The sequence below is a fragment of the Pelecanus crispus genome, chromosome 12 (assembly GCF_030463565.1).
Source record: "Pelecanus crispus isolate bPelCri1 chromosome 12, bPelCri1.pri, whole genome shotgun sequence".
Lineage (NCBI taxonomy): Eukaryota > Metazoa > Chordata > Aves > Pelecaniformes > Pelecanidae > Pelecanus > Pelecanus crispus.
In genome coordinates, this window is record NC_134654.1 from 15,106,141 (window position 1) to 15,122,648 (window position 16,508).

Consider the following 16,508-nt stretch of genomic DNA (forward strand, 5'->3'; position numbering starts at 1 on the left):
AACAAGTTAGCTCGGGAGATACTAAGGGACTCTGCCAGGTTTATGACTCAAATCCCATGCTCTGTGTGCCTATGGCTAGCAGTGTGGTATGAAGAATTAATCTGCATCATCTATTCCTATCCCCTGTGTTTCTGCTCTCTAAGGTTTAATCAAATCAATTTACAGTTCCACTCGCCTTGCTGTACATGTGAGAAAGCAGAAGCTTTCACAGTTTATGTTACTATTTGATTTTTCTTTTGGCTGATCTCAGCTTAGGATGCAAGTGAAAACCTCTCTTACACATTAGCCTGCCCAAAGGTGCATGTTCTCATTATTGTTAGTATTATACTATTGCCTAGAAATGCACTAAATGAAATTCTTGTCTTAGTGAAGCTAGCACAGCCATTCCTGTTCTGTGATCACAGGGGCAGGACCCCTCCATACATGCCACTCAAACACCTCTCTGTTTCATATAGCTTTCTGCAAAAGCTCTGAATCCTACTAATGAAAACATTAAAACTCATGAATATGACAGAAAAATTAAGCTATCCCAGTTTTACCTCTGTGTTATCTGAGTTCTTTTCCAACATGATATATGTGTTTATGGAAGTGCCTTGTTTCACTATGCAATGCCACTGCTAACATGGCTCCAACAACAATGTACTTATTTCCAATTCTTTACAGCCACATACTGGCACCACCAGAAACTCGCTCACACAGCCCTGACACCTGCAGTAGGGCCCTAAAATCCAGCATCATCCTTCTGTTTGGTTTTGCTCTCACTCAAGACTGAAAATAACTCACTGCAGGCTTCCCAGGCATGACGTCTCTGGAAGCATCACATTGCTTGCACAGGTGATGCATACCAGTGGACAGGTTGTCATGGTTTAGCCCCAGCCAGCAACTAAGCACCACGCAGCTGCTCGCTCACTCCCCCTACCCTGATGGGGTGAGGGAGAGAATTGGAGGAGTAAGAGTGAGAAAAACTCCTGGGTTGAGATAAGAACAGTTTAATAATTGAAATAAAGTAAAATAGTAATAATAGTAATAATAATAACAATAATAATAATATACAAAGCAAGTGATGCACAATGCAATTGCTCACCACCCGCCGACTGATACCCAGACAGTTCCTGAGCAGCGATTGCTGCTCCCCGGCCAACCCCCCCCCCAGTTTATATACTGAGCATCATGCCATATAGTATGGAATAGCCCTTTGGTCAGTTTGGATCAACTATTCTGGCTGTGCCCCCTCCCAGTTTCTTGTGTGCATGGCAGAGCATGGGAAGCTGAAAAGTCCTTGACTAGCATAAGCAGTACTTAGCAACAACTAAAAACATCAGTGTGTTATCAGCATTCTTCTCCTACTAAATCCAAAACACAGCACTATGGCAGCTACTAGGAAGAAAATTAACTCTATCCCAGCCGAAACCAGGACACAGGTGTATGGCACTGACATGTACTTTTATCACATGAACCTTAAAAACAAAAGCTGTTTTGTACAAGCTTCCTCTTGGTCCTGTTCAGCTCCTTTAACCTGACGGACCTGCAGGGGAGCTTTTCCATCTCACATCTCTCTCAGACACATCCCTAATGTAATGAAACACTGGGAAGAAAAAAGAACTCTTGGAAAGAGAATGTCTGACCAGCGCAGTCATGCCAGTAATTGCAATAACAGTTAAGAAGGTGGCTGTTTGATTTCTGTCTCCAGGACTACTTCCTCAGGGGCTGTCCTTGCACCTTACCTATACCCAGTCCTTCTCCAAAACGCAGGTAGGTCTGGTGAGAAAGCCAGGGATAAAAGGCATTCAAAGATTCAGGATCAAGTAACATATGCAGAGAAGGTCAGTCAGATCAGAAAGGAAAGCATGGTCGCCCCAAGCTATTTTTTGAACCACAAAACCAGTCTCTCTCCCAGCACATTCCAAGGGATAGCACAGAGTGCTGGGACAAATTCTGGGACAGCTCCCAAACTCTCCATCACAGGGTTAATGCCCCCCCCGTTATTGTTTGCAAAAGCACACTGAAGAAAAATGAAATTCTGCAGTGTAGGAGTGTACCAGCTCATGAAGAATTTGGCAGCAGGTTGGGTCCCTTAGATTCACTGCACAGATCTCTGGCCTTGAAGATAACAAAGTTACACCAGACTATCTCTGCTGTGCATGATCATCCCATAAAGAGGAATCTGGGATAATCCAACCCTGGGTTCTGTTCCAGAATCTAGAATTGTAGAATCATTTAGGTTGGAAAGGACCTTTAAGATCATCGAGTCCAACCGTTCAAGAAGGTACAGAATTTCACACATTTTTACTGTACGCTCACCATTTCTGTCCTTAACACCTTCTTTCCCTTCCAGAACTGAAGTCCTATCCATTCCCACTACCCCTCTTTCTTAGTATGGCCCTACTGTGATCCCATGTACCAACTGGGTCAAGACTAGGTTCAGCTCACTTTAGGGGCCCATGGTATTACTTCATTTCACATGGTCAACACCAGTACCCTGCAAAGACAGATACCGCTGGTTTGCTTAAGGGAAGCTCTGCAATTGCCCCAAAATCCTTTGAGTCGCTTTTTCAGTATTGCTTCAGGTCTCCTTGATGGTCTGCAGGAAAAGCAGAGGTCTTTTACAGACGGGTGCCATGGTTGTACTGTTAAACAGAGGCTATGCCAAGAGACAGATGTGGACAATATAGAGTGGACACCAGCAAACATTGGATGGAAATAGTATAAAGACCAAAGTTAAGCCAATGTTTTAGCTGTAGTCCCTGCCAAAATGTGTATCACTTCAAAAAAGCATATAAGCATTATGTTTTGCAGTTGCTAATTCTATTTTTGAGTGTCCTGGTTTCGGCTGGGATAGAGTTAATTTTCTTCCTAGTAGCTGCCATAGTGCTGTGTTTTGGATTTAGTAGGAGAAGAATGTTGACAACACACTGATGTTTTTAGTTGTTGCTAAGTACTGCTTATGCTAGTCAAGGACTTTTCAGCTTCCCATGCTCTGCCAGGTGCACAAGAAACTGGGAGGGGGCACAGCCAGAATAGTTGATCCAAACTGACCACAGGGCTATTCCATACCATATGGCATGATGCTCAGTATATAAACTGGGGGGGGGGTTGGCCGGGGAGCAGCGATCGCTGCTCAGGAACTGTCTGGGTATCGGTCAGCAGGTGGTGAGCAATTGCATTGTGCATCACTTGCTTTGTATATTGTTATTATTATCATTATTATATTGTTATTATTAGCATTACTATTTTACTTTACTTCAATTATTAAACTGTTCTTATCTCAACCCAGGAGTGTTTCTCACTCTTACTCCTCCAATTCTCTCCCCCATCCCATCGGGGTAGGGGGAGTGAGCGAGCGGCTGCATGGTGCTTAGTTGCTGGCTGGGGCTAAACAATGACATTGAGTTACTAATATTTCTACCTTTGCTTCTGATTTTGCCAATAAAGAAGTGTTGTGAGCACAGTAGTCCCTATCAATGATGGCCAAAAGGACTGAATACAAGGGAAACCCCAGCACTGCCAAATGCAGGAGTTCTTGTAAACAATGGGGCAATGGTTTGCTTGGATGTGTGTGGAGTACAGATGTGTGGATCCTGTTGTTTTGGAGAGTAATGTGATCCTAAACAGCAGCTCACTATTGGGCAGGACTTTATCCCCTCCACAGGCACTGCAAAGGAAGATACTCTGCATGCTGGGACCACTTCTCTGTTAGAGCCCCTAACTGGTCCCGGTGCAATCCCCTCACACACACACTTGAGCTCCCACTCCCATAGCAGCTCTGCTCCAAAGTGATACTCTGTGGGGGAAAGGGGAACTGAAAATGACATAGGGAAGGAATCAAAGATGAAATGAAATTTGGCTTCATGCTCTACTGCTCACCATCCTACACCCATTGAAGTAGAGATACCAGGAGGCTCTGGGGTAGATGGTGTGGGGCAGTAGCATATGGGGCTGGGCTCTAAATGCATCACAGATTAAGTACCTCATAATTTTGGCACACTCAGCAGCGCATCCTTTCAGAAATGTGAGTGCCACGGAGGCCATGGTGGCAGCACAATGACCCTTCTCTGTCAAAACAGGAGATCTGAGTAACAGGAGAGACCTTCTTGCTCTGTTTTTCTCAGCAGACACAACCCTGCCCTAGCCTGACCCTCTGCAGTCCCTTCTAGCATCAGCACAGTTAAACTGGAACCATGTTCGCACAGCTGTATGGGAGAAGTTTGGGCTAACCATGGCATGTAATGATAGGCAATCCTGCTGCCATTCCACTGAGACAAGACAGAGACAGGGGCCAGAAGACAGCACAGAGATGGGAAGCGACAGGCAGATGGTGTTGAAGAGCCCAGCTCCACAGCTGGCACAGCACCACCAGACAGGCTTCAAACCTCTCCCCAAACTCAGCTCTTACAGGGACACACCCTGTGCCCAGCCACATGTCACAAGAAAAGTGAGGCACTTCTGCTTGCACACGTATTCTTTAGATAGCTTGGCAAGACTGTGCTATTACTTTGATCACTTGTTCCTATTTTTAGGAGAATTATTGCCAGGATAATTTATGAGAATGGTAAATTACAACAGAGGACTGTCTATATGGAGAGGAGGTTTCAGTATCAGCAGAGAACCAGCAAAAACAGAACAGCAGACAGTGACTGGAAGTTGAAACTAGACAGGCTCAGATTGAAAAGAATCTGCCAATCATGAGGATAAGTATAGACTGGAATGGCTTACCAAGGGCCTGTGCACTTCTTGTAGTTCCTCCATCAAGATTAAGTGCCTCTTTTTAGAAGATCTGCTCTTTTCCAATCAGAGAAAAAGATAGGACCCCGAAGATCCTGACCCAGCTGTGCAGAAGCTCAGGCTGGGTGGGGTAGCAATCCCTTCTGCCTTCCAAATCTTGCAGCTCCTGCAGTGCCTTTGGGCTGAGAGAAACACTTATGCCACTCCCCTCACTGTCACTTCTGGGAGCGTCACCAGCCGCTGCATGGCGGCAGACAGGCAGATCTGGACCTGAAAAGGATGTCTGCAACACACCGTTGAGGAAACAGGAAATTTGAACAATGTAGGCAGAGCAGAGAACACATGACCCCAGTGAAATCCTCCTGCATCTGTATTTGCTGCCTGGAAAAGGGACCAAAGTGTGTCTTAAAACATTCAAAATGAAGAAAACAAGCACTTCCTTCCTACAAGATTTCCTAGGATCAGAAGTCCATATAGCAGGGGTACATGCAGGGGTAGCCAGCCACCCACAGGCCTCATTCTCCATGGTAAGTGATGGCTTTCATTTGCTGTCTGCAGAAACACAGGGATGGGATTCTCCTGATACATGCACAACAGAAAAAAACCAGCAAATGCAAAAGGCATCTCAAAGCAGAGGGGGCACTGGAGCTTTTCAGCAGCAAACCACGTGCCAGAGAGCTAGCAAAGGCAAGCATATGAAATAAGAGATCCATGGGGTTAACCTGCCTGGTCCAGGACACCAGCACTGACAAGAGGCAGAAGGATGTCCTTTTTAGGGCAGAGCACATAAACCTGACCATTACCTGTGGCCCATTCCCCCTGCATCCACAGGCATTGGGTTAGGGATGTCAGGGAGAGGAGGACAACCAGTGCAGGCAGGATGGCCAACCCACAACATCACAACCTACCCAGAGGTGACACTCTTGACCAGGGAACTGCGTTTCATCTGTGCACTGTTAAGGACAGATTGTCTAGAAGCATGTCTGAAGAGAATGACAATGGGTCAGACATCCTGGATGCTCCATGCAAAAAGGAGCACCAGCTATGGCCTGCATGTTGAAGTGCTGGAACTTGCTGTCTAGCTGAGCCAGCTCAGAACAGGGCAGCATGTCCAGCAGGGAGGCAGTGGAGGTGCCTCTCCCACTCCATCTCTTCTGACTTTCTGACTATTTTGTTTTTCTTTTCTTTCTTGCTCTTCTTGATCAAGTTAGCAGCAGTCCAACTCATCCTGTTCCTTTGGAAGACAACCTGCTAATGTGATCCCCTCCCAATGGCAAAAAAAAAAAGCAAGCCAAAAGGGTTTTTACGCAACTGAGGCAACAGGGAGTGTTGGGCCCGCACGCAGCAGTCTGTCCCATGCCGACTGACCCCCTGAGAGAAGTTCAGCCTTGCTCAATAGAAGAAAATCACTTCCCATTTTCAAACTGCAGGAAGTCCCCATTCCCCTTCAAAGAGGGATCCTAGGGAGGAAACATCTGTGTACTTAAAAGCCTGAGATCCCTGAAGATGTGTTAGCTCGCATTGCACTCCAGCAGAGTGCAGCCCAGAGGCTCTCCTGAATGCAACAAGTGAAGGTAAAGCAAAACAATCCCAAAACCACAAATGCAGGCTCTGAGCAACCTGATCTAACTCTGAATAGGAGGTTGGACCAGAGACCTCCAGAAGTCCCTTCCAATTTAAATTCTTCTACGATTTTATGATCCTACTCCAACAGAGCATCCAGCCTTGGAGAAAATGACAAGGATGCCTCTAGCTGTGGGAAAGGTTTGAATTGAATGCAGTGTCAGGACACTTATCTGCTGTTGCCACTTGCTCAGAGTCACACTGCATTTCTGCTGAGACCCAACAGCACAAAGAAGGGCTACAGAATCCAGCTAAGCAGCTCCGCTGCAGTGTCCTGCCCAGTGCTGGAGGATCACTGGGGACAGAAAGCTGGACAAAACGTGCAGGGGAAACTCCCTGCAAGAAGCAATGCAAGGACACAGCAGGGAAAAACTGCCACAACAAGAACCTGCACCAGAACAGCCCTCTGTTCTGTGGGGAAAAGCATGCTCTGTACTGATATTACTGAGCTTATGTTTCTGCCTAACTGCAGTTTTCTTAAATACCTTACTTGGCAAACGTGTGTGTCAACCCAAAAGTATGAAGCAGAAATAAGGCAGACATAGTGCAGTCAAAGAAGTGGGGTCTGTGTGTGAACACAGCTGACGCTGCAAACAGGATTTGCTAGTGAGAAGCCCACAGAAGACCCTTGGTGGCAGGGATGCATACACCAACACTCGTGTCCATCACAAGTTTGGCATGAAGATCCCAGCACTGAGAAGTGCCCTGGAAACCCTCCCCAGTCTTGGCACAGGCATGCCTGCACTCACATGTGACCTAGCAAAGGGGAATGCCTGGGGCAGCTCTGAACCCCTCCAGCATTACCCGCAGTCTCTCTCGCCATAGTACTTTGAGTGATTCTGGATTTTGTTCATTTTTATGCAATGTTTCTTCCTCAACATTTGGTTTCCATGGAGTCACATACACTGTGTGAAACAGATTTATATTTAGAAAGTGGAGCTGGTCATGTGACCTGCCCCAGTTGTCATAGCAACCAGCACAGCTCCCATTTGGCTGAATCTGGTGGTACATGGCTGTTGGCGACAAGTAGCCCTCCATGGGTGGCCCGGCGGGCACCGCTTCTGCAGCAGAAACACAGCAAGACACTGCCAATGCAAACATGGCCACTGCCCCTCCAGCCCCCACAGCCTTCCTTGGGCACCATGCCTCATCACTGGCCACCTTCTGTAACACCAGCCCTCTTCTTCGAAGAGAAAAAGTCCTTTTGCCTGTGCCAAGTGTTAGGGCATCTCAGAGCACTGCTTGTACTGCCAGGCTGGAGTCGTGGGCTGAGCTATGCCCAGCACATACCCCACATGCCAGTCTAGCAGGACAGCTCTCATTTTTCCCAGTCTTAAAAATCTCCCTGCCCTAATAAGCCTCCTCTGTGCCACGCCAAGGTCTTCTTCCCCCCTTCCTCCTCCTAAATAACTTCAGCATCTCTGTGCAGCTGCCGTTTCCTTGGATGCAATCTCTGCTACTATAACTCAATCTGGCCACTGTTGTAAGAGATAACAAAAAATGTTTTTACAAGTATATCAACAATAAAAAGAGAGCCAAGGAGAAGCTCCATCCTTTGCTGGATGGGGGGGGGGGGAACATTGTCACCAAGGATGAGGAAAAGGCTGAGGTACTTAATGCCTTCTTGGCCTCTGTCTTTAATAGCCAGACCAGTTATCCCCAGGGTATTCAGCCCCCTGAGCTGGAAGACAGGGACGGGGAGCAGAATGAAGCCCCCATAATCCAGGACAAAGCAGTTAATGACCTGCAACACCACCTGGATGCTCACAAGTCTGTGGTGCCAGATGGGATCCACCCGAGAGTACTGAGGGAGCTGGCAGAGGAGCTTGCCAAGCCACTCTCCATTATCCATCAGCAGACCTGGTTAACAGGGGAGGTCCCTGATGACTGGAGGCTTGCCAATGTGATGCCCATCTACAGGAAGGGCCGGAAGGAGGATCCAGGGAACTACAGGCCTGTCAACCTGACCTCGGTGCCTGGGAAAATTATGGAGTGGTTCACATTGAGTGTGCTCAACAGGCATGTGCAGACCAACTAGGGGATCGGGCCCAGCCAGCACAGGTGCATGAAAGGCAGGTCCTGCTTGACCAACCTGATCTCCTTCTATGACCTGGTGACCCACCTACCCAGTGGATAAAAGAAAGGCTGTGGACATCATCTACCAGGACTTCAGCAAAGCCTTTGACACCATCTCCCACAGCATTCTCCTTGGGAAGCTGGCAGCCCATGGCTTGGACAGGCATACTCTTCGCTGGGTAAAGAAGTGGCTGGGTGGCCGAGCCCAGAGAGCAGTGGTGAATGGTGTTAAGTCCAGTTGGCGACCGGTCATGAGCGGTGTTGCCCAGGGCTCTGTTTTGGGGCCAGGCTGGTTTAATATCTATCAATGATCTGGATGAAGGGATTGAGTGCGCCCTCAGCAAGTTTGCAGATGACACCAAAATGGGTGGGAGGGTCGATCTGCTCGAAGGTAGGAAGGCCCTGCAGAGGGATCTGGACAGGCTGGATCGATGGGCCAAGGCCAACTGTATGAGGTTCAACAGGGCCAAGTGCCAGGTCCTGCACTTCAGTCACATCAACCCCATGCAACCCTACAGGCTTGGGGAAGAGTGGCTGGAAAGCTGCTTGCCAGAAAAGGACCTGGGAGTGTTGGTTGACAGGCGGCTGAACATGAGCCAGCAGTGTGCCCAGGTGGCCAAGAAGGCCAACAGCATCCTGGCTTGTGTCAGGAATAGTGTGGCCAGCAGGAGCAGGGAAGTGATTATCCCCCTGTACTCGGCACTGTTGAGGCCACACCTGGAATACTGTGTCCAGTTTTGGGCCCCTCAGTGCAAGAAGGACATTGAGGTGCTGGAGTGTGTCCAGAGAAGGGCACGGAAGCTGGTGAAGGGTCTGGAGCATAAGTCTTATGAGGAGCAGCTGAGGGAACTGGGATTGTTTAAGCCTAGAGAAGAGGAGGCTGAGGGGAGACCTTATCGCTCTCTACAACTACCTGAAAGGAGGTTGTAGTGAGGTGGGTGTTGGTCTCTTCTCCCACGTAGTTAGCGACAGGATGAGAGGAAATGGGCTAAAGCTGTGTCAGGGGAGGTTTTGATTGGATATTAGGAAAAATTTCTTTACGGAAAGGGTAGTCAAGCATTGGAACAGGCTGCCCAGAGAGGTGGTGGAGTCACCATCCCTGGAAGTGTTCAAAAAACGGGTAGATGTGGCACTTTGGGACATGGTTTAGTGGGCATGGTGGTGTTGGGTTGATGATTAGACTGATGATCTTAGAGATCCTTTCCAGTCTTAATGATTCCTAGTTTTTACTTTCATTAAAAATAATCCAGCCACCAAGCCAGGAAATATGAAATTGCTACTCTATCCTTAATTGGTTTAGTGGTGGACTTGGTCAGGTTAATGGTTGGACTGGATGATCTTAAAGGTCTTTTCCAACCTAAATGATTCTATAAGTTCTACCAACCCACTGCAGCTGTGACCAGGAGGAGGACCAGGTGGCCCTTGTGCATGGGTCTCTGCTCTGTGGCCAACTCTCCCGTAGCTCCACACCCCTCTATTTCCCATTTGGCTCTGAAATGCAGTGTGCATGCTTCCCACCTAGCTCTACCTTCCCCGCTGAGGGCCTGCTCTCCCAGCCAGATCCACAGCTGCCAAAATCCTCCCTACCTCCCCACCCAGGTCCCTGGTTGCAGTGCAGGCATGTGCCCAGGACTTTGCTTTAAGTTAATATCCATGAATAGCACCGTGTTTGCAGAGAATTAGCCTTCTGGGTCTGGTATACTTTTCTCTGCCAGTACCCTAAACTAGGGAATAACAAACTGTTTCTGAAGGATACATGACCCAGGGTGACAGACTGGGTGCTGTTTTCTGGCTCAGTGCTGTGTGAGAGACAAAAATGGATGTGAAGCCTTCAAAACAGGGGCTGTTGAGCCAGAGGTGAAAAATCCAAGTAACTCCAGTGTAGCTCAGTCCTCTCCCTTCCCAGTGTGTTCTGGTGCACAAAGCCACATAAGGGGCTAGACTGGGAGAAGCCACAGCACTGAGCTGCAGCTGAGCCTGTCCCCTATGGCAGGTCTCATGAGACTTGTGGCACGCGGTCTGGTCCAGATCCTGCCACAGACAATGCTCACTCTGCAAAGCAGCAGTTCAGGGAGGTGCTTGGCAATGGCTATAGACTTTTTTGGCTGAGGAGAGGGAAGCTGGGCAGGTGTAAGAAGTAGGAAGGATAAGAAAGATGGGGGGGTAGATTCAATGTGGGGAAAGAGCATGGGAGTGGGGCCCTGATTTGGGGAGGGTCGTTGCAAGAAAGAGAATAAAAAGCATATGAAAGCTCCCGATTTGGGGAGCAACAGGTGTGCCAGGAGGGTGAATGCAGTTTGCAGAGGAGGACAGCCCAGCCCCTGGCTTTCTCACTTCTTGCTCTGCCTGAGCTCTTGGCACGCTCCCAAGCGATTTAATCACTTTCCTATGCTCCCTTTCAGTGTGCTCACAGCTGGTGTGAGTGCTACCCTGTGACAGTATTCAGCACTATCTGGCAAGGGTGTAGAGTTCTGGCACTGAATTAGCATCCAAGAAAGGGGAAACAAAGTACCACCCTCAGGGCAGGCGCCGAAGACCCTGAACAGCCAGATGGGAGAGCTGTCTGCTCTGAGTAAGAAAGCCTGTCTAGAACATGGTGACCATAGCTACATCCCACAAGTATAATGCATATATACCCACAGGGAGCTCAAGAATCACCCCCTAGGAAAATACACGGTTGTTCTTCCTTTCTGTGCTAATGGATAAAAAGTCATTTAATAGACAAATCTGTCCCATTTCCTTTGAGCAGCTCATCCTGGCTACTGTTATCCAGCTAAGCTATGTGTGGAGAGGTGGTGGCCAGAGTAAGACTGGATGGGAAAGAAGATGCAGGTGGTCACATTGGGCAGCAGCAAGGAGCTGGCAGTGCTAGGTGGAGCTTCTCCAGTGTGGCCTGGGAAGGCCAAATGTGCACTTGGCCAAGGAGGGGTCAACCAGGCAGATTGCTGTGATGAAGGGATCAGCTCCACACAGAGATCCGTTCACAGCAACACAGAGGGAAAATGATGGGTGGAGAACCGAGATAACCTAATCCCACAAACAGAGCACCCTGTCTGGAGCCTCCCCTGTGCATGAGAGCAATCAGCCCCATTGTCTGTGAAAACCATCACAATGAGTCAAGGGAAAGGCTCTCTAGATCATCTTACAGATTGATACTGCCTCTAGGGGTATGCGACTCATTATGGGATGCAGGTAAAGAGCATCTTGGGATTATACAAGACAAGAGGTGGTTAGGAGAAGAAACAAAGGTGGGGAAGGGAAGAAATCAGTGTGGGAAAACAGAGGGGTAAAGGGATGAAAGGAGCTAGTCGCATGCAAATTTACACATTTGTCTGTCCATGCTGAGTCTGATCACTGCAGTCTGTCCTGTCTTATTAAAATCCATGTTGAACTGTTTTCTTGGGTAAGGGCCTCTCCATTCAGTATGCATGTGCATGCATGGAGATTTAATTAGTGCCAGCAACTGGAGTGGGGACCACAAGTCATAGGGGCTGGTGTGTTTGCAGTGCCAGGAACTGGAGATGCTGGAGTACTGGTATATCATGTAGGTGCATATCAAGCTGGACTAGCCAGGTATCAAAACAGCCATAAGTCTTGGCCAGATACTGGAGAGACCAGAGGGTCTTTGAGCTGCTACTGGAGGGACCAGAAGATCCAAGCCAACTACCATAGGGACCATAAGTTCTGGTTGTTGGCTGAGACCCATTTGTTTATGTGTGTTTGTGTGTGTCAGGTGAAAGGATCCATGGCTCAGCTGCCAGGTAGATGGGGGGTATCTGTGTCCAGTTACTGGAATGATCTTCATTGTGTGTCTGTGTATGTGCTGGTGTGTGCAAGGAGTCTGTGAACCAGCAGTTGGAGTGGGGCTATGGTCTCAGGGGCTGCATGACCAGGGCCAGCAACTGGGGAGACTAGGATCCAGGGCCAGCTCCTGGACAGACTGTCTCAGGCCAGTGACTGGAGGGCTCCACATTGTATATATGTATGCATTTCCCACTAACAGACCTTTAACTTTTTTCAGCCAGAAAGGGGAACAGGATGAGGCTGTTGCTGCTGTTTCTGAGAGTTCTGAGTGTTTCTGTCTGTGTTGATCTGTGTGGCTGGCCATGTGTATACTTATAGAAGAACCATGCATGTGGGTCTGTGTTGTATGCCTACTGGGAATACATGTTTAGCCTCATTGCCGTCTGCACCTGGGGATATGAAGCTGTGGCAGCCTTGCCACTAGAAGACTACCCAATTCAGCAGCCCCTAACACAGTGCACATGCACTTCCCAGACCTTGGTATTTGTCTTGCCAGGTGCTGATGTTGAGGACAGTTTGCTGAGGTGGAATAATCCCAGTCCAAAACAAAGTTAAGCAATGATGAAGAGAGATACCTCACATGTGCCTGTTCCCTGTTATAGCTCCGGGGAAATGGGGGAGCATTGCAGTGTATCTCTGTGTTCATGCCTTCATGCAGAAGCTCTTCTCTGCAGCACCAGACCTTCACACACTATGTCTGCCTAAACTCTAAGGCACGGGGTACTGAAAAGAGGCAGATCTCAGCATCAACATGTGGCCTTGGAGACCCTCATGGGAAGTCAGCATATATATACCATACAGAAATTGAAAGGCAAGTGCAAGAATGCCCGGAAGGACCAGGCTGGCATCTCTCACCTGTTCCCAAGCACACTATGTCCAACCACTTCCCTCAAGCACAGAGCAATCCCTCACAGCAGTCCATTTTCCTGTAGCAGTCAAGAAGTTTCTCTGAAATATCTGTAGTCCTTTTCTTCTTCCCAAAGAGAAATAAAGAAGTTAGCACTCTCTTATTCCTCTTGTTTTCCTTTCAGCACCATTGCTTCTTGCTGTACAGAGAGTTAACATTTGGCATCTAATTTGCTGACTAGCAGAGGTGATATGGGCTGTGGTGGTCTGGGAATGGTTCATCTGCCAGTATACAGCCAGCTTGGGTCACCAACAAGCAGCACACTGAGTGCTGTGCCCTGCTACCTTTCTGTTATTAGGAAATGAAGCCACCGTGTCTTCCTACCATGATGTCTCGAAATAACAAGATGTGGCCAGCTGGGACAAAGCTGATTTCTCAAGAGATCCAGAGCTGACACCGTCAGCACAGTTTCATGTTTCTATACCCAAGCTCTGCATGCTGCCACATACACTTGGCTCAATAGGATATGACAAAGTTTGACATGAGCTACTTGAGTCACAGCCCCATCCCCTCAATAGGAATTGAGACCTGGAGCTCTGCCATAGGCTGCCATGAGCTGTCTTTCCTGGATCCTAAGACTTACCCGGGCAGGAGTTACTACACCATGGCTTGGTAGGGTGGGAATGGGCAGAAGAAGATAAAAGCCTGGGGATGAGGCAGCACCAGCACTCCAAGAGCTCTGGACTGGATGTGCCCTGTGCCAGGGCAGCCTGGAAGGAGGCAGGAGCCCTCCTCCCCTCACTCTGCTCAGGAGGGATGTGCTGCTCTGTCTCTGACATCAGCATCTGGTACAAGGCAGAGCACCAGGGCCAAGCGCTCTGAAGGGCTTTGTTGTCCTGGGCAGCCAGGGACAACAGGGCCATTGTTGAGCAAACCTTGTACTGTAACAGTCACCCCCATATGCCCAGAGAGTCACAAGGCCAGGTCAGGCCAGCTGCAGCATTACTGCTTGTCTCGAGTTTGAAATGACACGCTGTGGGGACAGATCCCCTTCTGAGTGACTGCAGAGCATGGCACACCAGCAAGATGGTCAGAGGCCCAAGAGGCAGCCAGGAAGCCAGGGGCATGCTGCTTGCTCCAGGTGCTCTGTACTGGAAAGGTGACTGGAAGCACTTAAAAAAAGAAACTTCCCACAGCCACCTAAATTCGCAATCTGACCCCTCTCTCCTGGCTGCTGCATGGAAAAGGGAGGCAGAGAATTCACCCATAGCAGCTGATTTTGGAGAAATTAAACATCTGGGAATAATACCAAATATTTTTATATGGGGCCTCCAGCCTGTACGCTGCAGGAAAGCTCAGCCTGGCTAAGCGCTCTCTGCTATACGCGCTCACACAACACACTCTTACCAGCCTGGGGCAAAGCCCTAAGCCTACCCGTGTTCACCTGCATGTGGAAACGTGTCCCCTCTCTCTAGCCAGGGCCAAGAAGCACTGATGACTTCGTGGGATTAGATGCAGTGTCAGGGTTGGATAATTCACAAGATGTTGCAGTGAGCTGCAAAATGTATGCACAAAGAATTGGAAGGAAGCCCCAAACCACTCTGGTCTTCATGGAGATGTGCCATACACCCTCCTGCCATGACCATCCCCAAACAATGCCACAGGGTTTTATCTGAAGATAAATGTGAAGAAGTAACTTCTTAAATAGGAAAAAAATTGAACAGAAACCTAGCAGAAATAAGAAGAGGTGGTAAAGAAACCTGTGCTTTGCCCACTGTGTGGCTCTTTAAGGTCTGCTCTTGATCTCATGCATGGACTTTCTGCATTGCACCACACTTTGCACTGCCCTCCTGGTGACTCGAACAAAATCCCTCCTGGAGGCACGGGCAGGGAGCCCTCGGCCCCCTGTGGGCTCCTGTGGGCTGCCCGGCCATTTGCTGACCCCTCTACCAGCCCTCCTGCACCCGGCAGCCTGGCAGCCCATCTGCCTTGAGTGTGCTCCACAGCTCCCAGGAATTACAAGCATCCTGTCTTCCAGCAGTATCACCTGACTCAGAGCACATCAGCCAGGTAAACAAACCCCAGTGTCAGCCACAGCAGTAACACAATAAAAAAGCTGCCCCCAGTAGCAAAATACTCCGGCTCCAAGTCAGATTGCAGGCATCCAGTGTTTCACCTGGGGAAAATGTGAACGTGGTGCCATCGCAAGAGCTATTAGTGACAGGCTCACTTGCTTTTGTGGTTTACATGGAACTGGGACATTTTTCCACTCCAGCAAAGCACAAAGTGCAAAAAGAAGTTATGAGTAAAAATACAATAATGAAAAATATACCAATCACTATGAAAGAAAATCTTTCTCTCAAGACTACAATGTACCTATGCAACGTACCTTCATAAGCATACACCACTTACAAGAGCGCTGTGCCAGGGCATGCCTTTACTTGCCTCATTCCTCATACATCACTACGCTTTTTTTAACAAGCATGATTTCACTGCTGTGTTCTGCAGTTTCCCCAGACACAATAAAATCACTTCATAACAACTAATAATTAGTGTCTGTTCTTTTAGGAAGGAACGGATTCTCCCTTAAATTATATAGACTCTCTCCCACGTGCACACACAAGCATGCGCAGCAAAGCTAAGGCATGGCAACATCCATCTCTGCTGCAGTCATCTGCCAAAAACGGCTATTTACAAAACCAATTTGAGCAAGTGAGTAAGCAAGTTAGAAAAGCAAGTAAAAGAATTATAGGAGAGTTTCTGGTCAGACCTCCATTGCTTGTGTATTCTACTTCTCAAGAGAAGTTAATGAAAGGATATTCTGAGATTGTCCAAAGAATAATGCAGGTTAGCTCTCTGTATTTATCTTTAATTACTTTTTTAAAGACTTTAAATATCCTCTCTCTTTTAGGAAGAATGTTGGCACCAGGTTCCTGAGAACCGTATGGTAATGATCTGCATTTCTAATAAGATATTTTTATTATAAATATTATCTCTAAATCTGTGGAATTAAAATAAAATTGGAATAATTAATTCAGATTCTGTTCCTGGCCCCAGGCCCTAAGCAAAGCTATTAAGGTTTTAGCATATTGCAGCTACATTTTCCTGCACTTTAAAATGAAATTTGCTTCCCCCTGTTGCTGTGGTAGGACAGGATCCCCAAATAAAACTCCTAGCTACTTTTGCAGGCAATCTGGATGGGGACTTTTTATTTACAACCATTGTCAATTTTTCTTGAATGGTGTTTCCCTGCAGAGAAAATCTGTTATGCAGCCCCAACCTGATATTCCCTGGATTAAATGGCCCTCCATGACCAAAATTTCAGGAACCTCAGATACAGAGAAAACAATGAAATGGCCAAGATACAAAGTGCTGCCAGATGCACATTCCTGCAACCCTCCCTCATAATCATCTCTCTCAGGCACAGGGAATGTAA

The 16,508-nt window shown here is 48.0% G+C and overlaps 1 protein-coding gene across 2 annotated transcripts in view; it reads right to left on the reverse strand.

The window, feature by feature from the left end:
- GAS7 (growth arrest specific 7) overlaps positions 1-16,508 on the reverse strand; it is a 106,581-nt gene that overhangs the window by 63,694 nt on the left and 26,379 nt on the right. Inside the window, exon 1 of one of the 2 annotated variants that reach the window (XM_075719791.1) lies at positions 7,910-7,926. The exons of the other annotated variant lie outside the window; for it this stretch is intronic. Coding sequence (XP_075575906.1) covers positions 7,910-7,926 — 17 coding nt within the window. Of the gene's footprint in view, positions 1-7,909; positions 7,927-16,508 lie in introns of those variants that run through there. 2 annotated transcript variants of the gene reach the window in all.